This window comes from Pezoporus flaviventris, unplaced genomic scaffold (genome assembly GCF_033815535.1).
Source record: "Pezoporus flaviventris isolate CSIRO_AGI_PZ_B2104156 unplaced genomic scaffold, CSIRO_AGI_Pfla_v1 ptg000008l, whole genome shotgun sequence".
Taxonomy (NCBI): domain Eukaryota; kingdom Metazoa; phylum Chordata; class Aves; order Psittaciformes; family Psittacidae; genus Pezoporus; species Pezoporus flaviventris.
Window position 1 is genome coordinate 2510086 of NW_026892556.1, and position 27228 is coordinate 2537313.

General features: G+C 51.1%; 2 protein-coding genes across 6 annotated transcripts in view; both read left to right on the top strand.

The window, feature by feature from the left end:
- Positions 1-27228, top strand: part of RPS6KA1 (ribosomal protein S6 kinase A1) — a 328808-nt gene that overhangs the window by 270960 nt on the left and 30620 nt on the right. For 2 of the 5 annotated variants that reach the window (XM_061449868.1, XM_061449871.1), the window contains exons 1-2: positions 20584-20735; positions 26862-26906. The exons of 1 other annotated variant lie outside the window; for it this stretch is intronic. In XM_061449868.1, the coding sequence (XP_061305852.1) occupies positions 20673-20735; positions 26862-26906 (108 nt within the window). In that variant the 5' untranslated portion in view covers positions 20584-20672. Of the gene's footprint in view, positions 1-20583; positions 20736-26861; positions 26907-27228 lie in introns of those variants that run through there. 2 more of the 5 variants (XM_061449870.1, XM_061449872.1) reach the window with 2 other exon arrangements.
- HMGN2 (high mobility group nucleosomal binding domain 2) lies at positions 1486-4823 on the top strand. The gene is made up of 6 exons (XM_061449857.1): positions 1486-1623; positions 2294-2338; positions 2704-2733; positions 3054-3104; positions 3426-3521; positions 3924-4823. Exons 1-6 carry the CDS (start codon positions 1609-1611, stop codon positions 3957-3959), a joined length of 273 nt encoding a protein of 90 aa, XP_061305841.1. The 5' UTR covers positions 1486-1608; the 3' UTR covers positions 3960-4823.

Sequence of the window (27228 nt, forward strand, 5' to 3'; positions counted from 1 at the left end):
GGCAAACCCTGACTTTCAGGGACGCATCTTTCCAGTGAACCTTGGTGGCAGTTGTGGAAATACCAACAGGGAGCTGATGGGAGACCTGGAGAGGGGCTTTGGCCAAGGGCCTGTAGGGATAGGCCAAGGGGAATGGCTTTAACCTGCCAGAGGGGAGACTGAGATGAGCTCTTAGGCAGAAGCTCTTCCCTGGGAGGGTGCTGAGGCGCTGGCACAGGGTGCCCAGAGAAGCTGTGGCTGCCCCATCCCTGGCAGTGCTCAAGGCCGGGTTGGACACAGGGGCTTGGAGCAAGCTGCTCTAGTGGAAGGGGTCCCTGCCCGTGGCAGAGGTTGGAACTGGATGAGCTTTGAGGTCTCTTCAACCCAAACCACTCTGGTTCTATGCAATAGAGCCATAGACTTTCTTCAGGGAGAATTTAACTCCCCTAATTCACATCTGTATGGTGAAGATGTGAAAAGTCAGCACAGCCTTTGGGGGCTGATAAAGCCTGGGAGGTAGCAGGGAGGGGAGAGAGGTCCTCGGGCTGGATTTCTCCATTAAGAGATGAGAAGTTTGGGCACTCTGAAGCGTGCATCTTGTATCCGGATTTGCAGCAAATGGCTGTGCCCATGTGCCAGTGCGGGACACGGCCCCTTTGGGAAGGAGCCCGGCTCTACAAGTGACCGTGAGCACAGGCCCCTGTTCGAAGTGTTTTAATGCCGTTTCCCCGCATTTCGACTCCTTCTGCCCATTGCAGCCCCGCCGCCGCCTCTCCCTCGCTCCTGCTCACCAGAACCCATCCCCATCTCCCTTTATTTCGCAGGAGAAGCGCTACGGGCCCTGCAGAGCTCGGTGGGGGCCCGGGCCGGGCCGCACAGCACCGCGGCGGTGCTGAACGAACAGCTCCGCTCCGCTCCGCTCCCCCCGCCGCGCACGGTTCGCAGCTCCCCGCGGAGACAGCGGCGTGTGTGTGTGTGTGTGTGTGTGTGTGTGTGTGTGTGTGTGTGCGTTGTGGGGGGGTCACCCCCTTCCCCCCCCCCCCCAGGCACCGTCCCGCCGCCCTCCCCCATTGCTTCTTTTTGCCTTTTCCTCCTTATTTTTGCCTGCCCCCCCCCCCCCTTCCTCCTCCTTCACCCTCAGCGTTTTCCCGCCCGCGGGAAGCGGGGAGGGGGCGCGCGCGTGTCCGCCCCCCCCCCCCCTCCGCTCCCTCCATCATCTTCTCCCATCCCCGCCTGGCCCCAGCCCACGTGACCCTGGCTGTCCAATGGGCGCGCGGGGCGGTGGGGATCCGGCTGGAACCGGTTGGGCCGCGTCCGGCTCTATATAAAACTTTATAAACAGCCGCTCCGCCATCCGCGGGGTCGGTCCGGCACCAGCGGAGCCCCCGCCGGGAGCAGCGCCGCGCCGCGCCCCGCCGCACCGCCCGCTCCTTCCCCCTTCTTCCCCCCGCCGCTGCCCTCACTTCCCTTCCCCCCCCCCCCCCCTCCGCACCGAGCGCGCCCGGCTCCCCCCCTTTCCCTTTCCCTTCCCCACCTCTCCGCCCTTCCTCCGCCTTCTCCCTCCGCCCCCTTCACGCCGCGCTCCGCTCTCCCTCACACACACACACACAAACACGCCCGCACGGAGCCATGCCGAAGAGAAAGGTACGTGGCGCCCCGGGCCCCTCTCCGCCGTAGGGGCCTACAGTCCCGGTGCCCCCCCCCCAATCCTTCGCCGCTAGCGCCTGTGCGGTGTGGGGGGGGCGGGACTCCTCCTTTGCCGTTCCCCCCCCCCCGCCCGTTCGGGGCGGTAACGGGTGTGAGGCGGTAACGGGTGTGAGGCCGCAACGGGCTCGGCGGTGGGGGCGGGGCGGCGAGGACACCGTTACCGGCCGCGCCTTGGGGGGGCGGACTTAACGGGCGCGGGGGGAGGGGGGCGCGCGGAGCGGCGCCGGTCCGATCCGGTTGGTTTTGGCGGGAGGTCGGAGTGAGGGGGGGAGGGAGGGAAAGGGCGGGAAGCGGCCGCGCTGCTTTGCCGCCAAAACCGCCGCCCCGCGGGGGCAGCTGTGGGCGGGAGCGGGGCCTCCCTGCAGGGGCAGCGCCGCTTCCCCGCCCCGACGTGGGGTGGGTCGCGAAGGGGCCTCCGCCCGGCCCGGGGATCGCAGGGGCGGCCTCCAGCCCCTCCCCGGATCCCGGAGCCTGGCACCTTCCGGGGGGGGGGGGGGGAACAACGTTTCCCTTTTGGGATGGGGAGGGTTAAAAATGGCGGCCGGTGCGGGGCTGGGGACTGAGAGTGCATCCCCCGAACTGTCCGGTGCTTCTGTTCACGTCCTAGGCTGAAGGAGAGACCAAGGGCGATAAGGCCAAAGTTAAGGATGAGGTAAGAAGTTCCAATATTCGAGGAAAGTTGGATCATGGAGTGTTTACATTGGAGAGAAGTTGAACTTTGTCGAGATAAAGAAGTGGGGAGCAAGGGGGGGAGGCTTGGGCTTGATGGAGTCTGGTTCTTCAAAGGATTAACTCTCTTTTAGACCTCTCTTTTAGCCGTGACCATGAAAAGATCTACTTTATTACTGTCAGCTATTAGCAGGGGTTCAACTGGAACAGTCTCCCTGTTCCTTGAGAACAGGGGGGCAAAAAAGGAACTAGAAGCTTATACCTGGGTTTTTACTACTTTGAAATGAAAGTTCCTGTGTAAGCTCATATTCCACCACATTAAATGCAGTCATTTTCCTTTTCAAACAGCCACAACGGAGATCAGCGAGGTTATCTGCTGTGAGTATTCTCGTGTCGAGCAGAGGTGCCCCGACATTGAGCAGGTTTAAGCTCAGTGTTAGGTACTGCATCTGTGTGCGGTATTCTGGAGAGACGCATTGTTCAGTTGAAAGAAAGTTACTGGCTTAACAAATTGCCCCATTGTGTGGTGCTGTGGGAGCAGGAGAATAATGGATAACCCAAGTAAGTGCTTCAAGTTCAAGTGTTTTGATTTGCTTTCCTATTGCTAAACTGTTGGGGTTGAGTGTTTGTTTTAAAGCCAGGTTGTGGGTGTTTCTTAAAATAACTTGACTAATCTAAGGGGTGTTTCTCACTTACAGAAGCCCGCTCCTCCCAAGCCAGAGCCTAAACCTAAAAAGGCAGCTCCAAAGGTAAGTTGTTGTGGCAGTGATTGTTGAGACATAAATGCGTTGTGAGGGTTAGATTAGTCCAATCATAACTAGCAAAACAATAGTATATGTGGGGATGGAATTGAGCTGCATCGCCACTTCTGGAAACACTGAAAACCTTGGAATTTTACAAAATTGGCTTTAAAAACACCAAAGGGAAGACTCTTTGGAGTTGTTGTCAGTCTCTTAAACACACACAGTCGTGTGTTGTGTTCTCTTGTCATGCTAACACCCAGGGTTGGGTTTTACCATGGTAGTTCTTGGACTCTGTCAGTAACAGCGTACCTCATCTTCCATTTACAGAAGAGCGAGAAGTTGCCCAAGGGAAAGAAGGGGAAGGGTGATGCTGGCAAGGAGGGAAACAACCCTGCAGAAAATGGAGATGCCAAAACAGACCAGGTATAACAGCAGATCTGGCAGCGTGTCTCACATCAGCTGTCTCACACAGGCAGGTCTTGGCTTGCGCTAACAAATTATCACTTGATCATTTGGACCTGTTGCTTCTGACATTAACACCACATCTACAGGTGGGGGTGTTGCTTGGAGCTTAAAGAGTTAAAGTTGCCTGTTTGCCAGTTGAAGCTGCCACGTGAAAATGACTGTTCTGCCTTGCTCTGAACTGCTGTAATAAAGCAACTCCACGTTGCCTTTAGGGTACCTGGAATGTTAGATTTCACGTTGTTAAAAGAGTGGTGACAGATATGATTCCCTCTGTCCAGAGGATTGCTCTTAAGAAGAGCAGATCACCAGCTGTTGGTGTGAGTGCACGGTGTGTATTGACTGGTTCCCTTTCTCTTCCAGGCACAGAAAGCCGAAGGTGCTGGTGAAGCCAAGTAAAATGTGTGAATTTTTGATAACTGTGTACTTCTGGTGACTGTACAGTTTGAAATACTATTTTTTATCAAGTTTTATAACAATGCAGAATTTTGTTTTACTTTTTTTTAAGCTATGTTGTTAGCACACAGACCGCTTTGTTGTTGTGTTGGGGGGGGGGGGTGGGGCAGTGGGGACAAATGTCACTTAGTCTATTTCTCAGAACCTAAATTTTAATAAGAAAAGTTATCCCCGTCTCCCAGTTTTTTGGAAGAAGAGCTCTTCCTGAATAGAGGAGGAAGAGATCCCTTCATGCTGCACACGTGTTGAGCTCTGTGAAGTGCATCCGACTGAACATCAAAGCTCCCAAGATGCCCATTGCTCACTTCCAAACGGCAGTTTGTAGATCCCTTTATGTTCCCTTTGGTGTCCACGTTGCTTACCCAGATCCATCACTCCGAAACAATGGCAAAACAGGAATTTTGGGACTTGCCATCCAGTGTGTTGTCAGGGTGTCCGGTTCGGGGGTACAACAGCTCTGCCAGGAGCTGCGCTTCCTCTTTTATATTGTGGATCTTCAGATTAAGAAACCTGCATTTTAAGTTTTGTTTTCCTCTCAAAGTCAGGGTAGGTTTGTGAAGAGTTGTTAAACAACATGCTAAATGTGAAAGTGTCCACCCTCACTCTAAACTTTTCTCTCTACCAAGTATGAAATGAAGATTCTTCGGTTTTATAGCAACTTTTACGTTCTGGTAGTCCATGGAGGGAGGGGAATTTGACAGTTGTTGTAAAATGTTGCAGATTGTAGCCCATGTCCTGCCTAAATTACCATGATTGTTTATGAAAAGTACCTTTAATAAAGCTGGATACGGTTTGGCTTGGACTGTTCTCAATGCCTTTCTAATTCCTCGTTGCTTTTATTTCATCTCTGATGTGGTTAACATCAGAAGAATACTTGCTGTGTACGTGGTTGTACTTACGCAATGTTTTGCTAATGGCCAATAATTTTGTTTTAAGCATCTTTAATTCAGATAATTAATTTGGGCTTAAGTGAAAGGCAACATTCTCCTTACTGAAACACTAGATAGCTGCAGCATGTTTTGAGACGTACTGGGAGGCCCAGAATGGAGCACGTAAGTGAATCTACCAAGATAAATGATCTTCATTAATGTCTAAAAAGGAGCACTACACAAAATGGGGAAGAGCACAGCAACCTTGCAGTTGCTGCAGCCAGAAAAACGGGGGTATGCTTCCCTTGGTTGTGGAACCAGAACTAGCTTCCTACCTTTGATGATGTGTTAGATTTCTGCACTTAGGCTTGAATATTGTTGCTTCTGCTAATGAAATACAGACTTTGCTGTGGTTAGTGACTAAGGAGGAAACAAGGTTTGTTGAATAAAAGTGCACCATTTTTATTGTCACTACTTGTAGAGCAGAGCAAAACCAAAAGCTCTATGTGTCAATGTCTCCTGCAGTCACCTCTTAGATGCGTTTTTTTCCTATCTTTCCTTGGCTTTTCTGAGATTTCAGTGTCTGTTACTGAGGAAGTTGTGACCCGTTTGAACCTGTGCTGTTTTCAGAGGGAATTCAATGAAAAGGAACAGGGTGAAGTGTCACAGCCAGAAAATAAGTGTCAAGAGTTCTAGAAGTAGCCTAGAAAACAGCCAGTTTGAGCTGTACGGATGCGAACTGCTCTCCATCCCATATTATCATAGCTGGTATGTCTTGTATTCACCTTAGCAAGCGTAAGAAAAGTCACGATGAATAATTTTGTGTGTACCCCACCCAGAAGTGGCAGCTTAGAAATGGCCAACAAAAATCCCAACATCTTGCTTGAGCAACCAGTGATGGGCTGTGGCTGGCAAAAGACCACGGCTCCCCAGGAGTGGACCAGGCAATGTTGCTGTCCAGGGCCTTCAAGAGATGTAGCTTGTGAGAAGCTTGTGATGGGGCAAAAGTGTGTCCAGGAGTTGGGAGAAAGGCTGTTCAGAAGCAGAGGTGTTGCTCTGTGTTGTTCCACCTCATCCCATGGAAGAGCCACCTTGTAGGGAGCATGGCTGGTTCTGGCACCAGAGTGAGAAGGGCTGGTGGTGAGTTTGAGCTCTGAATCTCCAGTGAGTGAATTCTTAACTACCAGAGGGAACTGAACTTGAGGCTCTGGAGTGATCTGAGATTTGGGGACAACCTGGGTGATGCTGTAGACCACATTAGATTAGATGTAGATTAGATGTTTTAAAGCAGAAAGTTTGCAGAGCTGCATGTTGTTTGGCTTCTAGGAAGAGAGTGATGAGTTGCCAGTGGATGAGGTTTGGAAGGGGTTGCCACTGGCCCCGTTGCCAGCTGGAGTGCCGTGGTGTTCCCTGCGAACATCTCTGTGGTTGGAAGGCCTTTTCATCCCCTAGTCATTAAATCAAGTGCAGCTAATGAAGTGTAATTGCAGGGTTGCTGTTTGCCGAAGAACTCTCTGCTTAACTACTACTTAATCCTTGCAGTGCCTGGAAGTCTAAACCATGCAGTGCTCTCCTGTACAGGATGTCTTCAGCAGCCCAGCAGGAAAATGAGCGTTTTACGTGGTAACTGCCACGTAAGTCTCTCTAGTTACTCCACTGTGTCTTTTACTGCTAACAGGGAACTTCCAAACCTTGCTGTGTCTTGGCTGTACTGAATCTACTGCCTTAATGTCTTTGCCACGCGTGTTACTTCACGCTGATACCATAATATGCTTTGGAAAGTACTGATCTTTTCACTTTTGCTACAAAACTGTATTTTTCCTTTATCCTGGTCTGGAATCCCTTTGTTGATCAGAAAATCCCCTCCCCTCCCTATATGTAAAAGTCACTAGAGCAGCTTTAGCCCACCTGGATGATCCATGGTGGGTATTCTGCCTGACTCTGCTCTGCCCTGAAGTGACATTTGGATTGAGGGCTGCAAGGTCTGAAGCTCTTCCACATCCAAGGTGTTTCCTGCTGGATGTGCCCCTGCACTGGAGTTCTTGGCCTGTTGGGCTTGACTTGACATGCAGGGCTCATCTATGTCTCCTGAAGCAAATAGAGGGTAAAGGATGCTAAAGACAGTAAATCCAACTAATTAGTTCTGTAAATTAAAAGCTAAAGAGCAGACAAGGCTGTTCTGCAATCCGTGAATGTTTAGTGGTTAGAATAGCCACAAATCTGCATCTCCAGCTGCCAGAACGCCTGAAGCTAAAAATAAGCTTTTCTGTTAAATTGTAATCATTTTACATGGAAAATTGTCTCTGTGTATCTGCTGGGAATGTGATTTATGGTGCCGGGTGCATTTGAAAAGCCAGCCTGTCAGGTGGTCTTTATATTAGCATGTGTTTTGTCCTGTCTGTTCGAGCTTACAAAAACTGGAGACCATCAGTGTTTGATGGAAACAAAGCTAACCTGAAAAACTACCCAAGGACCTCCTGTTGAAGGGTACCAGTGCAATTACTTTCCAGCTTAAAAGGCAGAGAGCATCCTATTTTAAATCAAGCTGAGGATCTGAGCGTTTAGAAAAACTCCTGGGAATGCATAAAACCAGTTCCTGCTTGCAGCTGATGGTTAGGAAAGACCATGGATTGCAGTAACTTCATGTAAAAATGCAAGTATCAGATGTGCAAATAGCAGTCAGAGCTCAACTGTGTTCTGGAGCTTTTGTCAAGGATCCTCTCTAGGAATCTGTTGTAGGAGACATCCTCCTCCATTTTTTGTCCTCTGTTCTTCAATGCTTCTCCAGTGTTGCTATGATGAGGACCATCAATGACGTTCTGAAAGGGCAAGGAAGCTGGGGTCCTGGTAACGTTTAGAAAGCTCTACTGCTTCATCTTTGCTGGTTACTGTACACCTTGCAAGCTGTGCCAGGCTCTTAGGCAGTGCTGGGTACAGCAGATGAGTCCTGTACTTAAATAAGACACAAAGGCTTTTTGTCTTTCTGCTAATTACCCCAGTTCTGAACACTTGCTGTCAACTGACATGATAATTTTTCTCGTTCTGCTGTCTGATACCTTTCCCACCTTCATTTTATCCATCTTACAGAAAAACCCGAGTTTCACAGGAGATGTACAAAGAACTAGGAATCTGATGTGCTATGTCAGGGGAATCTGGTGCTCGGAGTTGCAGCTGCAAAGGGAAACAGCCACATCCTGGATCCAGAGTCACTACTGGCAACACAAATGAGTAGGTTCAGTCTTATCAGGCCTCAAGAGAAGTAGTCGTGTACCAGTATGGTTTAAATCCATGCAGAATGGCTGCGCTGCTAAACTGTTTCTCAGTTTATTAATTTCAGCACAAATTGCCTGAGAAATAGACCCAAACTGCTGTTAGCATTTATTTGCCTTTTAATAGGTGAGATTGCAAAGAGTGACCAACTTCATAGCAGTGCTGAAACCTTTGGCAGGCTTCCACTGAGCCTGTGGATGATTCTTGTTTTCCAAACACTTCAGACTCTTGCTGGGGTCGTAAGAACATTTAGAAGATGGAGAAGTGATAAAGGAAAGTCTCTGGACTCCCCCGAAGTAGTGATGATTAAAACCAAGTAGAAGTTAATGTGAGCTAGTTGCTTTCCAGTGGGTCACTTACCTTAATCAGAACCACTCTTCCCCTGACCGTGTTTTTGCTTTCAAGTTGAAGTGGATTGGGCTAAAAACCCCATGAGAACGAGTGAACTCGATTGTGTTGGGAAGACTCCCCAGGAATGACACACTCCTGTCCCTGCTCCTTCCTGTGCAGTGCCCTTGGATTAACAGGTCTGAGTTTCAGGATAAATTCCTCCTGCAGCAGTTTTCATCTTGCATTCCTCGAGCTCAATTATAGTTGGAAAAAGTGACAGTATGCTCGTCCTGTCACCCATAGCCCTGCCCTGGGTGGTATGGAAAGGAACAAGGAAAGAAAAGGGACTGAATTTCAGGGAGTGCACCCAGTGAATATTGAGTCACAGGATCATGTGTGGCAGAAGAATTGCCTAGCTTGATAGTACAGGGATTTCATTGTTCCTAAATCATCCCAGATATGCTAATACCATACCCAGGGACTAATAGTGCTGACTGTAATCTCTGAGAAATGGGTCCTTGTCCTGCACTTTGGAGGGGTGAAATGGAGCTGGAGTTAAACTCACAATGTACAATGTGAGCCCATCCTCATTTGCAAGGGATGGAAGGAGGTGATTCCGAGTAAAGTTTGATTGAGGCTAATGAGGAGGAGATACTAATAGAGAGCTGTAGTAAACTGCCATTAGGAAGGCTTCTGATGTGAAAGGCTGGGCCTTTTAAAAAAAACCTATTTTGGTTTATTTGGGCCTATTTTGACAATCTTTTTTGGGGTTTAACCATCTCTTTGCAAAGGAAATTTTTAGGGTGCCAGGAAATCCACATTGTGGCAGAAGAAACATCAAAAGAAAACATTAGGAAAACTTCCTAAATGTGAGATCTGTTACGATGCATTAAAGCCTCCAAATAAGAACATTTTATTGCTTTAAGTGCATAAAACCGGCCTGGAGAGGGTACTAAGGGAAGGTAGAAGGATGATCCTGCAGTGGCTGCAGGTGTGTAACATCCTGCTCACCTTCCAAAGCACCTGCATGTACCAGGAGCCTCTGCATTTTACTACCAGGTACTTAACCCCCCAAACTTTCTAGGTTTCCCCTTTTAAGCAGAGCTGAGAGTGGATTTCACTTTATCTTAGTCAGTTATCCCACGGAGATTACTTTGGGATTATTAACACTTTTCCCTCTGGGCAACAGCTCTCCTCTGCTCTCCAGCTTGTTGGCTGCTGTTGCTGTGCAAAGGTGAGTGTGTATGGCAATTGTGGAGCAAGCCAGGAGTTACTATTAGGTTGCTATTAATCTAGTTATAGTAGATTACTATTTCAGCATTGCCCAGATGGGAGATTGTGTTTGCCTTTATTCTAATAAAGTGGTATCTTGGTGCTTATTGTTGCTGCAAATACGTGTTATCTCAATACAGGAACTCAATGTACATATATATTAGGGGTTCTGAGTCTAGCCTGAGGACTGATGGTAAACTTAGGCAATTAAATTGCTTTTTCACCTAATTTCCTTCTTCCTGGAGATAATACCCGAGGTTATTACTACGTTGTGGGTGTTTGGTGAATAGGTTTTGTTGGACTGCAGCCTGGTTTGGGATGCCCAGGTTTCCCTGCCATGCCACGATCAAATTGGCTCCCTTGCTGGCAAGCCCTGCAGGCATCGAGGCAGGAAAATTCCACTGATGCTGAATTAATTGCAGGAAACCCTCCACGGTTTCCAAAGGCAGCTGGATCTGCGGCGCGTTGGCAGGGGAAGCCTGGATTTGGCAACCTCGCGGTATCTCCTTGCCATAGCCCAGTGGACGCGGGGGTTTGTGCCGTGCCGTTTATCCCATTAACACCGCTTTGATTAGCAGCAGCCTGTTCCTTCCCTTCACCACACGGTGGTACCAGGAACACAGAATCGGTGCTCGGAAGCCAACAAATGGCAGGCAGCGTCCAACTGCAGCACAAGCTGCCTGTTAGCGAGCTTGGGAGCCTGGTTTATCGCACTCTCACGCGTGCTCTTTGCTTTTGGAAAGCGGAGAAGCGCTCCTCCAGCGACTCCCATCTCCCCGCAGTTCTGCCACCCTCGGAGGATCAGCATTCCATGAACAACAACCTCCTGAGCAGTGCGAGGCCCCTCTGGGCCTGCCTCATGTATCTGCTCAATCCCAGCATGTGAGTGCTTTCCAGTTGTGCTATGGTTTTGCTTGAAACCCAGGCGGAGTGCTCAATTCATCATCAGTTTCCAGGCATTGCTGACAGCCCGCAGGAGCCTATGTGTGGTACAGCAAGCCTTTGAACTTGGGCTTCCCAATTTCTATTTTAAGAATCAATGGACCATTCCTTTTCTTCCTCAGGCACTCATTGCAGCTGCTGTGGCACATCCTGAAGGTTTAAGTGTAAACTATTGCTGCTGCTATCCATCTTATCTGTCCTCAACTGGGAAAGGGATACTTTATCCTAAACCCAGATTTAAATAGGCATTGTACAAGCCCGGTCACTTTTAGGCCTGTCGGTACAAACTGCTGGTATGAGACTTGATGAGTATTCAACCTGAGCTTACAGAATCAATTGTATTGTTCAGAGAAATAACACTTTATTGCAAAGCTCCCCCTGCTTTTTTGGCATGTCTCCTTGTGCTTTCGTATGCCAGTATTTTGAGTGTCTGCTTCGCTTCTAGCAGCTAAATCTAGGAAATCAAACTGTAATATTTGTGTTAATTCCCAACACTCCTTAGAAGTCCAACTAATGTGATCTTTCCGTGCCCAGTCTGCTAGCCAGCAACTTCTATACCAGCGTTGCATTCGTTAAGTGTCACAGAATGCCATCCTATGTGTATTGGGCCGAAGCAATGCCATCAGTTGCAGAGAGCTCTTTTTCCTTCACCTTTTACATTATTCCCTTAGTCACTGGGTTATCTCCTTCTAACACATGCCTTCCATATTTACCTTTAGCAAGGAGCAGTGTGTGAAGCTGGAAAGGAAGTGGCTGCTTCCCAGGGTTGACAGGATTGCTTGTGAAGCATTTGACACCCTTGTGATACTTCCTTGAAGTGGATGCAAACCAGTAAGATGAGCTCCTGGTAAACCAGACTCATCCCTTCTCTCCAGTCCTCAGTACCTGCTTGGGGTGGGGGTTTATGCATTTATTGGGTGAAGAGGGCAAAACACCACCTAGAATACAGGGAAAAGGCAGAGATTTCCAGTCATAAGTAGAAAGGCTGTGGCATGGAGGTGTGGCAAGCTTTGAAACCAAGCGTTTGGGGGACATCTGAGCGTGCACTGTATGAAAAGCATGATGTAGATTTCATTCACATGTCTCCATCACACAGCCCCTGTCACCATGCCCCACTAGTTCCTAGTTAACAACCCTGCAGTGATTATTCAGTGATTAGCTAAATGAGCAGACCAGGGCTCTTATCTGTTTGCATGGGAATGCTTTGAGAGTTTGGTTTGCTGATTAACTCAGTAAATGAACAATTTCTATCAGCAAAGCAAGAACGAGGCAGCCTTAAGCTGAGCTTATGGTTTGTATCTGGGGAGGAAAACAACGGGGGGTAGGGATACTGATGGCCCCTTTTCTCCTGTCGTTCCTGGAGCCCCACAGCCCCCCTGAGTGAGCACACTGAAGTGTCCTGGCCCCAGCTAGGTTATACCCTATACAGTGCCTGGCTCGCACACGCGAGTAAACAGATCGTTGAAGATAAAACAGCCCAATGTCATGGCAAGGTCCTTTTCGTGTGCTTTGTGCTCAGCACTGGGTGTGTGCACTCGCTGCCTCTGTGCACCAGAGCGATGAGAAGCACAGTGATAGGTTTTCTGAGCTCAAAGGTGCTGGTTCCTGCCTGGTGTGAAGGAAACGGTGTCTGAGCAGGTGAGCTCATGACACAACCACACGCAGTGAAGAGAGAGCCGTGGCTCCCATGCACCGGGGCACAGTTAACCCAGCAGCAGCTCCTATGCCTGCCTGCCTTCCGTAAGTCTCTGTGCAGTACCGGGCTTTCCTCGCAAGAGGGATTCCTCCAGCATCCACACCTCATCCACGCTCACCTTCTGCAGACTTTCTGCATTTCAGGCACAATCCCCGTCTTAAACTGGGCGACAAATAACTCACTTTTGCCTATGAGTGGTGCTAAGAACTGCAGGACCATAAGGGGTAACTAACCAATAGGCCAATCGGGCTGGTTTGCCCTGTTCTTGATCTGACATCACCCTTTCACTTCACTGAACAACCAGTTTCTAAGGCCATAGTGATATTTAACCCCATCTGTTTCTGTCTGTACAGTGATGATATTTAAACCCATTCATTTCCGCCTGTGTCTTCCTCTTCTGAAACGCTTCTGTCAGCAGGCGAGCTTGTGCCAAGAGGGAGCTGGTGATCCTGTAGAAGGGACATTTGCCCATTGGTAATTGACTCCCATATTAACTTCCAAGGAGCTGGCAAACAGCTGCCAAAAACCTGTTTTCCATCTCTCCTGATCAATATTGCCTTTCAACAAGTATATGGTGTTACTGAGCCACAACGGCTAATAGCACGATGTTTCTTGTACCATTTTAAGGGCCATAGCATACCCCAGTGTCCCTATACCTGGAGTTAAATAACGTTCCATCAGATGTTATTTATTATCCAACACACTGAGCCTATTTCCACCATATCTTATGCTGGGCTGCTGCCACAGGACATTTGCCTCCAACATTATGTTAGTGGCTTCTTAGGTTGAGGGGGGGAAATGATTTCTGAGCAGACTGTAAATAGAAAAACAAGGCAGCAGGTCTGGCCAGGACTTTCTGACACCAGGTTGTGAGCAGATACCTGATTTCCCACAGGAAAAGGGTGAAAGGAGTCATTACCTAACACGCAAGCCTCATTTTTGCTGTCACAGCGGCAAACACTGAAAACAGCTTCCAGGGTTGGAACCTTTTAAAACACTCCCTGCCTCTGGCAAAACCTTTGTTGATAGAAAGCAGTGTGCAGGGAAGCTTTTATCCACTGGGTGACAAAATACCCATTGCATCAAGGGTTTCGTTTGTAAATCACTGTGACTCCGTGGCTGGAGATGCAGTGTGAGCAAAGCAGAGGTGAGTGGCACGGGAGATCCTACCAATGGTGGGGATGTGTCCCTGGAGCACTCTGGGTGCTGGAGGCCTTCTGTGCATGGAGCAGCCTTTGGTTATTTATCTTTCTGTGCTTACTTGATGAATTCCTCTGCAAAAGTGATTTAATCCCCAGGGATAAAACTTTCCTGTCTGAGCAGCGCCGCTCTCCCCTCTTTACAGTGACAGAGGAAAGGCACGGCGTAACCAAGAGATGGCTTTTGATCACACGGGTGCCCACAAAGTTTAGCGGAAGAAAGATAAAAGTAAGCTTCTTGCTTTTGATCTGAGAAATTATCTTTTCTGAGCGCTTCTGGAGGATGACAATGAAAGGAGAGCAGCACACAAGACTGGGGCCAGAGTTTTAGCCTGCTAATGGAAAACCCTTTGGGCTGAACTTTGAATGCCTATAGAGGCACTAAAGGATAATTCGGAAAGAGGATTTTTCTAGTTAAGAATCGAGTGGTTCTTCCCTCATCAGCAGAGCTGTAAGTCCTCCAGGTAAACTCACAGAGAAGTGCACCCAGCCTCTCTAAAGAGAGCGAGAAACAGCTCAGCTGGACAGTGCTTGCGTTTCTATTATAAACCAGAAGTGCCTCTTTGGAAAGAAGACTGTCTAAAGAGCAGTTTCCAAGCCTCCTTCTTTTATTCATCATGAAGGTGAGAGGAGGAAAAGAGCAATTTAAACAATCAAGCAGCAAAGTACCAACCTTGTGTTTCTGCACCATTTTATAGGGTGCTCCCAGACACGCAACATAGCAAAGCACCCAAGGGCCTCACTAATGCCAGAACCTGGGGGGTTTGTAATGCTGGTAAGAGACAGAGACTTTATTTCTTTGCCAGGTAATCGGGTTTCTGACATCCCTGAACCTGTTGTGCCTTTTGTTCGCTCTCCGACAAGGAAACCATTGAACACTGTGTATGTGCTACCTGACCATGCAAACCACCTGAGTCACATCTGAGCTGCTGCACTGCCTTCGTCGTAGAGTCACGGAATGGTTTGGGTTGGAAGGGAGCTTAAAGCTCCTCCAGCTCCAACCCCTGCCACAGGCAGGGACCCCTTCCACTGGAGCAGCTTGCTCCAAGCCCCTGTGTCCAACCTGGCCTTGAACACTGCCAGGGATGGGGCAGCCACAGCTTCTCTGGGCACCCTGTGCCAGCGCCTCAGCACCCTCACAGGGAAGAGCTTCTGCCTAAGAGCTCAGCTCAGTCTCCTCTCTGCCTTCTCCAGGGTGAGCAAATGTTGTTAGAAGAGAAACTGGAGACCTGCTTCTTTCTCCCTAAGTGATGGAGGCACCTCTTTCCCACACCTCCCTAAACACTTGTGTTTGTGTTATGTCTTCCTATGCAATACAACTGGTCACTGGGCCAAACTATTCCCAGTCAGGATCATTTCTCGTATTTTGGAGGTTTGTTTCTCTGGCTGTTTTGGGAATGTGGCTTTACAAGTCTGGATGTGTCCAACAGTCTGCTTTGAGAGAGGACTGTGTTGTTTAATACTGCCAGTCTTAAATCAGAAACAAACTTCGGGCGTTTTCCCTAAGGAAAATCGTTTCCTGGGGTCTATCTCCTCCGGGCTGCTGAAATTCACCTCCAATTTTGAAATGGTTTCTTTTTCTTTCCTTTGAATGCTGGCATCCCAAAGCGTGGAACGGGTGTTTGTGTGTGCCCTCGATCCAGCAGGACCAGACTTGCTCAGTTGCATGATGTAGGCCTGAGACAGCGCGCACTGGAATGACATTCTCCTCCCGGTGGAGCTGGGTTTCTGTTGACATGTGCTTTTGTTTTTCCTTATCCTGTCTGGAGAAACTGGGAGCCGTGCACTCCTGTGAGTAACGCGAAGCTGAGGGCACCCGTTTGTATCCACTTGAAAGCCTCATCGCTTGTTTACAAGTTCTTAAACCTAAAAGAAGCATAAAACCAACTGTACTTCAGTGCTGTTGTTTACTCAGCCTTCTCCTGGCCGGGGGACAGTGAAAACAGGCCTGGGAGTTTCGCTCCTGCTTACAGTCTCTAATAGTTTTCTCTTTCATGTTATCACTCCCTCACAGAGTGCTGCACTGAAATAAACTGCAGACATACCCGTGTGCCCGCTGCAAACACAGTTTGTCAGATAACTCGCCACCTGGGCTGCAACCTGCCTTAAAAATGATGAAGAGAAAAAGAGAAAGCCAGCAATTGCTTGTATTTTATATGGGGGGTTGTAAAAGCCTTTTCCAGGTGTACTTTGAGCCACAAAAAGAGCCGAAGGCCCTGGAACCTGCAGGGTTTTGCCTCTGTGTGTGTGCTCAGACGACAGCAAGTGCCTACAGCCAGCAGAGTCTGAGTCTGGAGCAGCTTGTCTTGAACCCAGGAGGCTGAGCAGGAGCAAAAGGCTGGGAAAAGGGCTCCTCTCAGGTGCTGGGAAATAGCCAAAGGTCAGGACAGAACCAAATGCAATTGGACACAGCAATATCAGCCTCGCATTGTTCCAACACCGAAACCCAAGTCACCTCCTGCTCTCCCCTCTGATTTTAAGAAGAGATGTGCAGGTTTGAAAGAGATGATTTTCTCCTTCCGATTGGATGTCAAGGGTTGTGTCCTACATAGGAACAGGAGCAGACCACTGCTCATTCATTTGCGTCCGGGAAAGGGAAGGTAACTGATACAGGAGACTGGCAGCGATTGTAGCCATGGCAACCAGCAGATATGGCCTCCTGCCTCCCAGCTCATTCCCCATCGCCTCCCCAGGCCACATCCCACTCCGACTGGTCCCTCTCCTCAAGGGCACCTCTTGGCTGCAGCTCGGTGCTCCTGAGAGATAAGTGCAACGTTCACAGCTGTTGCCCAAAGGAAGCCAAAATCTGAACCCCTTCTGCTAGCAAAACCCTCGCCTGGCTGGAGCTGTGTGTGCTTCAGCCAGGGAGGTGTTTCAGAAGCTCTGCTCCATGGAGGAACCTCATGGTTGACAGTAACACCATGTAGGAGCGGGGTGGGCTTAGCAGACTGATGGTCAGTTTGCAGAGCCAGCAGGCAGAATGCAATATAGTCTGCAAAAGAAAGGGGTTCACGTACACTAGGCCCCTTTAGAAAGACAAGTGAGTGAGCAGGGTAGCACGATGCTCACCTTTGTGGGAAGCAGCAGTGAAGGTCAAGGGCGTTTGCTCTATGAATAAGCCTTCAGACTGCACAAACCCTGTCCAAGGGAACGAGACCTGCCTGGGCTGTGCTCCCTAAGGAGCTCTTCATCCCACTGCCTGCATTCCAACCGCTGCCCGGACCTGCCTTGGAGAACGCTGGCATTTGAGGCAGCTGCAGTAGCCCATGGAGCTAAAGAAATCAGTTGGAAAAGCAGGAAGCAATTCTGCTGTTAACCACAGCCAAAGTTTCTCGTTTCCAGGGTCCTGCTTTGTATCTTCAATGCTGTGTTTGTGCCACACGAAGGAAAAATGTGTCCCTGGGATCAAAACAAGGCCATCCGTCATCTCCGTCTTCACAGGAGCAAAACGAAGCAGGGGAGGTGAGGAAGTGAGATTGGGAACTGAGAGCTGGGAATTAGAAGCCAGGACGTGGAGTTCAAGTTCTGCCCTCAACCTGTTGCAAACGTGACTCAGTTTCCCTATTGGCACCACAGGGATAACACTGAGCTACGGAACTGCTTAGTTGATCTGGCAAATACAATGAGGGTTGCTGCAAGCTCTCATTAAATGTCTGTCTCAGCATAAACACAAAGCAGATGACACGAGTCTGTAAGTTGTAGGAGGCTTTTGGGATGCAGCCCTGCGAGTTCTTGTGCCTCCGAGCTTCCTGAACTTCTGTCTGTGTGTAAAAGCAGCGTAGCATGGAGCAGGCAGTACATGAGAGATGCTCCTTGCCTTGGGTAGAAAGAAAGGAGACGGTGAGCCGTGGGTTACTCTATGGGAAGGTGGAGAACCACTTGGGAAGCTTGTGGAATACTGAGGAGAAACTGGATGTGGTAACGTGGATACATCTGCTTTGGAAGCGCTTCTCTGGGGATGTGGCTTAACGAATGTTGTCAGCCTCTCTGCAAAGGAGAACGTTGCCCACCAAACGCCACCTGCAGAAGTGGAAGTGCCTGTAACTGTGTTTGAGGAGGATTTGATGGGTTTAAAACCCAATTGCCAGCCAAAAGGGCCCCCGGCCCATCCGGGGTCTGCGCTTACCAGGGCAGCCTCTCCTCAGGCTGCGACTGCCTCAGGAAAACACCACTATCTGTGTTTTGATCACTGCATTTAGCCATGACAATCACCCGAATAGCAACCTCTGTTGTTGAACTCCAAGGAACCCTCTTTGCACCCTGCTTTCAGGACAGAGGCTGCTTTTTACAGCTGTTCTTTGACCAGGAAATAAACCCTCGGGGGGGACCACTACCTCATTTCCCTTATGCAAACATCCTGCCTGGACTTAGCAGCAATCCTGTGTGGCACGTTTCACCTTCTGTTAATCACCTAAGATCTGGCATTATCTGGGTGTCCTGGTTTAAGCCCAGCCGTTCACTCACCCCCCCCCCTTCTTCCCATGCTCCCAGAGGGATGGGGAGGAGAACACAAAGAATGTAAATCCCATGGGTTGAGATAAGAGCAGCCCAGTAACTAAGGTACAATACAAACCCACTACCAGGGCATGTCTACCCGGGCTGCTGAGCTCCTCTGCTATCACCTAGGCTCTTTTTTGTGGGTGTTAGTATAATTCTGAGGACACCATAGACCTACCTCAGCCAAGTGCTCTCCTCGCCTTTAATAAAAGGAGCTGCAGAGATGCAGGCAATAATCACACACAAGTCGTTTGGGGCCCTCTCCACTCTCTTTAATCTGTTGTTTTACTAAAAGAAGGGGGCAGGATGATTTGGTAGTTTCACTTAGGTGCAATGGAACCTCGATGCGTTTTAGAGGTGTTTTTTTCTTCCAGCCTAAAGAACTCATTGCCCCATAAAGCTTCAGAAGCCCGGTCCTCTGTCAAGGTCACGGTCAGCCTGCCTGTCCTGCTGTGAAATACGAAGGGCTTTCTGCACCTCAGTAGCCCTGCTGGGGTGTGGGAGCAGCGGAGGTTCCCGTCTCCCTTCCCTCTCCCTACATTGCAATGGGCCTTGTGCTGCCTTTCAACCAGTTCCTCTGCAGATTGCCCATGAGCTGTAACCTCACAAAGGAGGTTTTGCTTTTCTACTGGTCCCTGCAGCACCACCCTGTGACTCTTTAACACTTCCAAAGGAATTGATCTCGGTTTTAGCATTATTCTTCGTGCTGTTTATAACAAGTTGTGACCCAGGAGTCAGAAATTCCCCAGCGTGGCTGCGATTCCCCCCCCCAGCTGCTCAGCACCTATCCTTGCCTGGTTTGGCATTTCCCATGGGAAATGCACTTTGTGCCTGGCATTATGGCTTTACGTGTTCACTGTGGGCTCATCAAGCTCGAAGCACATCAGGATGGGATGTCCAAAGGTTGGATTCATTAAAGCATGGCAGGTCACCGAGTCTCCCTTTATTCCCCTTCCCGAAAGGAAGCAGCACTGTCCTGCACTCCCATCCCTCTGCATTCCCCCCCGCGTGCAGCAGAGCAGGAGAGGCAGATGTGTTTTGCAAACAAATGAGGAAGGTAAACGGGATACCGGTGTTGACATCATCGTGTTACTGATGCCATTGAAAGCAGGTTGCAGCAGCTGGAGGCTGGATGTAACCAGGCAGCACACCGTGTACCGGGCAGGAAGGGGACATTATGGATAGCTTTGGAATGGAATGAATAACTCTCCACAAGATCTGCTTCAGCATGCTCCAACAGTGACAGGAGTTTAATTGGCTATAACAGAACCTCACACAGACCCAGTCAGGTGGATTTGTGTCATTCAATGCCTTCATCTGGTGGCACTCAGGGACGGCAGCTACCAGGCTTGGCTCAAACACTTGCTGTCACCATGGGCATCTTCTGCACTCGATTCCTCCCCATGCACAAAAGAAGACAGCTCCGGCCTCAGTCGCAAGCAGGTCCTGATGATGATTTACAGCTTAGCTTTGAGTGCTGTGGAGATTAACTGGGTTCTTTCAAAGCACTGTCCTGATTCGGCCCTCTCTGAACGGGTAAAGGGCTTGGCTGTCCAGCCCCAGCTTCCTGGGACCAAACCCCCAGCTCTGTGTGCTTTCACTTAGGCTCATTAAGTACTTCCAGCCACACCTTGATGAAGTCAACCCTTAACCATGCACTCTCAGAGCAGATAGGTTTCATTTATTTATTTGACCAATTTTCTAGTGAAACCTGAACACGCGGTGCTTTGGGGTTTGGTTAAATGTGAGTGGAAGAAAACTCCTCCTGTTTGAGAAACCCGGCAGGTGATGAAGGGGATTGGCTTTAACCTGCTAGAACGGGGGTTGAGATGAGCTCTTAGGCCAGGTTGGAAGGGCTTGGAGCAACCTGCTCTAGTGGAAGGTGTGCAGGGGTTGAACACACGCATCAAGAACACTTGTGCAGTAGCCACCTTTCCTCTGAGGCTCTCCCAAACACCAGAGAGAGGTGGGGATGTTTTCTAGGCATGTTTTTAGGGCAGACAAGGGGGGAGTCGCTGCAGGCAGAGATGAGCCGTGACTCATCGCACATCTCAAACTTGGAATCCGGATTTCCCAGAGCAGTTTCCTGCTTTAAGCAGCAAAGCTGAATGGTGTCACCGAGTTTCTCCTCACCGCCTTTTCGTCTCGGGGATGCTGTGCAGCACTGCGATGCTCCTGGGGGGGGGGGGATGGATGGGAACACCTTCCCAAGGCCCAGGAGAGCGGGACCCTGGGTGTAGTTGTCAGCAGGGGCTCTCGGTGATTGGAGGGCTCCCTGCTAGCGGCTGCTCCTCTCGCCTTGCGAGGAGCCAGCGGGGTGCGATCCGTTCGCATCCAGAGCCCATCAGGGCAGGGTGAAGGGTGCGGAGGTCCCCGCAGCACCCCTACCCCGGTGCGTGCCTGCCGAGGGGGGGTCCCGGGGCCGAGCCCCGGCCCGCCCCGCGGCTCAGCGGGCGGAGCCGCTCCGCCCCTCCCGTCCCCTCCTTTCCCCTCCCGCCGCTCCCGGCCCGGCCCGGCCCGGGCAGCCGGTGCCCAGCGCGGGCGGCTCGGAGCGCAGCCCCGCGGGCAGCCCGGCGGCACCATGCCGCTCGCACAGCTCGCCGAGCCCTGGCCCGACATGGAGGTGGTGCATCTGGACACGGAGGTGAGCGGGCACCGGCCCTGACCGACCGCGGGGGCTCCGCCGAACAAAGGAGCGCCCGGTCCGGTCCCCCCATTCCCTTCCCGGCGCGGTACCCGCGGGTGGAAGCGGATGGGCGGCTCGGTGGGGCGGGGGGGATGCAGGCGGCCGGGGCTGTGCGGGGCCGGGCTTGCTCCGGCCGGCGTGGGGCTGGGGCGGGCGCGCTGCCCGGCCCCGCTGTGCCATAGCTCGGGGAGCGCAAGCAGCGTGCTCCTGCATCTCCAAGCAGCCGGAGAGGGAAGCGCTCCCCGCTGAAGGCCCAAGGAATGGATGTCTCCGGTTTGGGGTCTTTCTTTCTCCCTCAGGGTTCCTCGGGATCCGCTTTCCCAGCCCCAGCTGCTCCCTCAGGCCTGCGTTTCAAACTCCGGTCACTGTCCTGTGTCACTTCGCTGGATGTGCTCCCTTCCTTCTTGCTTTGCTCTTTTCCTTCCTTCCCCCCCGCCCCCCGGCAGCCAGATGTGCAGGACAGCGCACTGCATCTGTCCACATCTGCAGGCGTGCATCACAGCCATTTCAGAATGAAGGGACAGCTCGTAGCAGTTTGCAGCCATCGCAGAGCAGCCGCTGAGGCACTGTGCTCTGGCACTCTGTAGTTAAACATCACCTCATCCAGCCGGGAACTAGCAGCAATCCTGGAGAAACCGGGACGGGGGGGGGGGGGGGCACATCCTGGTGCTTTCCCATCTTTTGTCTGGATTCGGTGCTGTCACGCTCCTTTATCTTGCCTGGGGATGTCTTGATCAGTCAGATTTGCTCTTTCCCATTTAAATTTGCCTCTTGAGAGATCTGTGCTTTGACTGGAAGCAGCATTTCACCACTGCTGCTGTGACAGTTTCTCCTAGAGCCCCCCATGTGCGTGGGGTGCTGTGGGCTCAGAGCATCTGCTCTGAAGCATTGCTCGAGTCGTGAGGGTGGGTTTGTGCTGGAAGGTGGGAGAGGAGCTGAGGTCCTGCGGTGATAACTGCCTTGCCTGGAAGCACTTGGTGCGCCTCAAGCCGGGCTGCCGGCTGGTGCTGGGGGACAGGGCTTTGCTTTGTGGTTTCTGAGTGGGAAGATAGCCTGAAAAGCCAAAAAATGCAACTCGAGTCATAACGGGAGCAAAGCGATGCCAGCGCCCAGGGCGGTGAATGCCGCGGGTGAGATTTCAGTTACTCCTTAATCCCAGGTCTCCCAGGTGCCAGGCAGGCGCTGCGTCAGCATCACGGGATCTCTCCCAAGCGGAAGAGGCCCAGGAGGGTTCTGGTGCATTCACAGCCCGAGTCAGCTGCGAAGATCGTGGCTGGTTTCCCCATTGCATTGGTAACTTGTGCGTTGGTTGTAAACGGAAGGTTTGGGGGCCTGCCTCTGGCTTCTGAGCTGCCCCCATCTCACCTTGGCCATGGCTCTAGGGCAGGGTCAGGAGCTGCTCATAGGTGGTGGTTCCGCAGATGGGACACTGGCGGTTTACCGGTCCTAAGGTGTGGAAGTGCAGGTGCCTGATTCCAGTGAGGAAAACTAACAGAGATGTTCTTCACCTCTAACCCTGGCTGCCATCGCCTGGGCCAGGGGTTAGGGGATGCCTGAGGTCCAGCAGAATATCTGCAAACAGCAGAGAGGGACTAAGGCCTGGGGGGAGTTTTGCGCCTTGAGGCCCAAGGTAGGGGCCTAAGGATGAAGTTTTCCCCACTCCTGGGCAAGGTGGCACCTCTGAGAAACCCGGGAGACGTTTCGGGAACGTTGGTTACGTAAATTGCCCTGGGATCGCTGCCATCCAGGTTAGAAACCGGCTCCCTCCAACCTTTGCTTTCTGAGTCACAGAGCAGGGGTGCTGTCGCCATGCTGGTGGATGGAGGCATCAGCCCTATTGTTATGGGATTTGGTGTTTTTTCCACTGCATTCCAGCAGTGTTGGCTGTTTGCTGCTGGAGATGGGTCATGACTGGTGCCCCTTGTCCCAGCCCAGCAGAGCTCAGCCTGGAGCTGGGCTGGCGAAGCAGATGGGAGAGGGTGGCAGTGGGAGCCTGAATGGATCCCTTGCAGGAGACAAGTCCCTCAGTGCTGGGGACTGAGCTAACATCGTGATACTGCTCCTTGTTCTTCTCCTCCTGTTCTCTCTGCTGCTCGTGTTACTCAGAATATTGCTTATGTAGTAGAAAAACCTGGCTGGGGCAGAGTACAGGTGATGGAGGCTGGAGCTGAATGATTCCATCACCATAGCGATGGATGCTGTCATCGGGACCTTGCTTTACTTTGAAACTCTTGTCTTATTACACAAGCATCCAGCAACACAACTGACGTGGGATTACGCCAAACCCAACCACTTCAAGCTAATTATTTTTGCCAGTGTAAGTGTCTCATCCTTTATTGAGCAGGAGCTGTTCGTGAATAACTTATCTGTTTCAAGCATCTTAGCTGAACAATGCAGAAAACAATGATCAAAAGATAGGGGAGGAAGCTGAGAAACTGTTGTCTCTGATACACCTCGTGCGTAGACTCCTTGGTCTGTTTGGGCTACGTGAGTTCTTTTGGAGGTCCCTGACAGGCAGCAAGATCCACAAATTCCACTTAATAATACTAATAAAATGCCTTGTTCTTGTGTCAAACTACCTGATGCTCTGGGGTGAAGGGTTTCTTCCCTGTTCCTTCCTGCTTGAATGCTTCGTGGTTCATCAAAGCTGGGGGAAAGAGCATCCCTGAGTACCTGGTACCCTCGTTGTGTTGTATATGGGCATCTCCGAAGTGACTAGTCAAAACCTAGAGGTCTAGAAATAGCAGCAGGCTGCTCTTCTAAGCAGAGCTGTCGCTAATCCAGGATGACTTGTGCTGGTGGTGCTAACTATAGAGCACAGTCCTCGATGGCAGCAGGAGTGGGCACCACCTCACACGGTCCTGCCGGGGTGCCACTCGTCCCTGTTTCACATCAGAGCAGCACTCGCCTGTCCTGTAAACTGCTCCCTGTGCTGCGGATTATGCGGAATTAAAGGGATTTAAAATGCAAGATGTCCTAAGATAAACATCTCCCAAGTTCAGCCACGCTGGCAGTTGCGTAACCAAGTGCACTTGTTTTCCAGGGTACTTCCCTGCCTGCTATTGAGACAACTTATTAGAGCAGCACATGTGCACAAGGGCTTTTGCATTCCCTCTCGGGCAGTTCTAGCTGTGCCCCCCTGCCAGGCTGCTGCTCCATGTGCCCATCAGATTAGCTCTGCAATCCCCGTTTCCACTCGCCCTGGAGCAGGACCGGCTGCAGGGACAGGCTGCTGGCCCCCAGGAAGGTTTGTGTCGCTGCCTTCTTGGTAGCCCAAGCCCTGCTCTACCACCATCTGCATCAGCTCCCTATTGCCCTGGGCAGGAGGGAAGGGGCTGTGCCTCCCTCTTGCAGCAGGCATTGCTTGATTGCTGCCTATGGGAGAGCTTCAGGGTTGCTCTCAGAGTTCAGGAGGCTCCTTTCCAACCCGAGAACAATGTGCTGTAAGAGGGCATCTGGCACAGAGGCAAACACACGTGTGCTCGCTAGCGTGCTGCGTGTGGTATGCAGGGGGAGTGCAGAAAGCAAGCATTTTAAAGAGGCAAACGGCAACCCAAGAAACCCACAAGCTCTTTCAGCTCTACTCACAACACGGTGAACGGCTGGAGTTCATCTCGGGAGGTGATGAGTGTGTAACTGTGAGTGTGTTTCCATCCTGGACACTTACAAATGGCTCTTGAATTCCATATGAGGGAATAAGGACTGGTTTTGCTCTGGGGTAGAAGGAAGCTCTTGGCTCTGAATACTGTGATTCTCTCCTTATACATCTGCCTTATGTCAGCTTGAGAAAGTGACTGTTTCATCCAGAGCTCCATCCCTCTAAGAGCATGGACTTAAATGCCCAAGAAACCTCCTTGGCATGGACGCTGTTCTCTTTCTTTCCACATCCCTTCCATCCCCAGGTAGGATGGATTTCTGTCAACAGCAGCCTGTAGGGCAAGTGTTCCTCAGGGTAGGGAGCTGATGAAATGCAGCACTCAAAAGGTCTGGAGGAGGCACCCCATGTCTCCTACCTTACCCTTGAAGCTGAAGGGTCGGACAGACGCTTGCTAATCTTCACAGAGGAATAAAAGAGCTGCGCCATGCATCAGCTCACCCCTCTCCTGACACGTGCCTTGTGGATCTGCTCTCCAGACCACGAGCCAGGCACTGCTTCCCTCTGTCCAACACTGAAATTCTACTTCTTAAGCTGTTTTGGACACAAGCAGCCCTCCCGGAGCGATGGTTTGGATTAGCAGCGAGTGATGGATTGGTGATCAGTAGCAGCCGAGCCAGTAAACACGAGCGTGCTTCCAAGTGTGGTTATCTTGAGCGCAGCGTTTGCCCCCTCTTTGTGCAGGCTCTGCATAAACACGGAGCCTTACTTCACTTCTCTGCTATTCTTTGTCCTAACGGCCCCAAGAGCTCTGGGTAAACACGAGGGCAACGTTCCTCTGGAAGGACTTGGCTTGTGTGGTGGTGCCGTTGCTTTCTTCAGCCACTGAAGCTGAGCTGAAGTTGGCACTGAGGTGAGTTATGGAGCTCAGGGTGGACCCATAGGAAGGTGGATTTTGCAGGCCCAGCAGTAGAGGCTGTTGCATCAGAAGACAAGCAAGAGGCAGGTTGTCTTCTCCCCATCAGGTGTGGTGGTACTCTGCGTTGTGGTAGCCCTGGCAGGTGGCTGAGGTGGGAGTGGAGAGACCTGAATATGAAGATACATGGAGGCTCTGGACTATTGTCTGTGGATTTGAAGTAGCTGAGAGCTAAACTTGTGCTTCAATTTCATTCGTTAGCATTGCACCTTTTCTGGTTGGGAGCAGGCAGCCAAGCAGGGATGGCTTCCTATGGGAAGGAGAGGAGGGTGAACCTGGAAGCACCCAGGGAATGCTGCAGAAAGCGAGTGCAGCGTTAGAAGGAGGATTCCTCAGCAGCCCCAAAGCTCTCTCTAGGCCAACAATTGCAAGGTTTATCTGGTATTAGCAGGGGGAGGAAGGTAGTGTTAAGGCAGAGGTCAGGTTGATGTCCCCTTGCTTCTCCAGGGAAGGAGCTGGCTTGGTTTCTGTTAAGACTCCTGAAAGGCCTCAAACCCAGTCATTGAAAGAATCTGAGAGGCTGGCATACGATTGCGTTGCAGCTCTTCTCCTGGACTATAACTTCTGAAGAGGGGTGAATAAATCTGCTTTGTTCTTTCAAAGGAAGAGAGGAATTCCATGAGTTTTGGAGCCTGAGACTGTCGCACAAACAGATGTCAAAGCAAAATCTTCTTGCCCTTGTTTTTCTCCAGAGTCTGCAGAAAACCTTTTGTACGTGCTTACCCTGCTCTGAGTATCTGTCTCATTAAATCCCACCCATTTCTGCTCCTGCTGGCTCCTCCAGGCACGGGGCTGTGCTCCACCTGATGTGTCTGCATGTCTTCAGTGCTCGGTGTGAGCGGCTGATGCTGCTCTGAGCGGTCCAGGTCACCTGTGGTGACTTTGTGCACAGCTCCAGCAGCAGGAGCTGGGGTTTCAGGCCAGAGGTGGCCTGGAGCCAAGCAGGAGGTGCAGCTTTCCTGCTGACAGGGTACTAAAGGTACTAAGGAACTGCTAAACGTTCCTGCTATCGCCAACGTCATGGCACAGTGGCTGTTAACTGCACTCCAGCACTGCTTTCCCATCCTCGCCTCATCTCCCCTTCTTGCTTCTTCCAGGAATCCCAGGGAATCAGTGGAGGGGGTAGTCCCAGCGTGGCTGCAGGAGGGATGGGATGGCACGAGGGATGGGCTATGTCTGCAGAGCAGTTTCTGCAGCATGTACTGCTTAAGATGGGATTCCTACATCTACTCCCCAGGGGTCCACAGCTGAGGAGTGCAGGGATGCTCGTCGCCCCACGGGTGATGGTTGCTGTATAAGCAGCCCTGATTTCATTCTGGGGGAAATTAGGGCTTCCTTGGCACATCTCCTGTGTCTATGAGGAGTGTCCAAATTGTCCCATGTCTGAAAGTGGCGTCCTCCCATTCCTTGTCCTGCGTGAAGGGCTCTCAGAGCCAGCAGCCTCTGTAAGGGGGGGTGTAAGGAGCAGTCCTATGCCTGGCACGTGCTAATGGCAAGTTCTCTTCTTTTGCAGAATGGGCAGGCTGCTCCTGAAGAAGGTGGGAATGTTCCATCCAAGGTAAAAGCGCTCTGGGGTTGTGTTTTCAAGTCATCCCTGGGAGCTGCGTTAATTACAGCTATTTTTAAATCCTCTGAACTGCTGCTTTGTAGCCTGGATGAGTGCATGTGGGAGAGGAAGGGACTGGAGAAGGGGAAGAGAAAAGATAAAGCCTCTTCCTTTCTCTCCCTTTCATCGTCCGAGTACCTGGGAAGTTTCACAAAGGGCTCCCTCAGTCCAGCACACAGGCGACGGACTGGAGGCTGCAGCAGAGGGTTGGAAGCGAGAATCCCTGGGGTGTTTCCGTGTGGTCTTTACACCTTTCTCTGCCAAATGGGATGAG

What these genes read in the sequence shown, in the direction of transcription:
- HMGN2 (XM_061449857.1), top strand. An exon ending in CTAAAAAGGCAGCTCCAAAG is followed by an intron (nt 3,105 to 3,425) that starts GTAAGTTGTTGT and finishes TTCCATTTACAG; the next exon opens with AAGAGCGAGAAGTTGCCCAA. An exon ending in GAGATGCCAAAACAGACCAG is followed by an intron (nt 3,522 to 3,923) that starts GTATAACAGCAG and finishes TTTCTCTTCCAG; the next exon opens with GCACAGAAAGCCGAAGGTGC.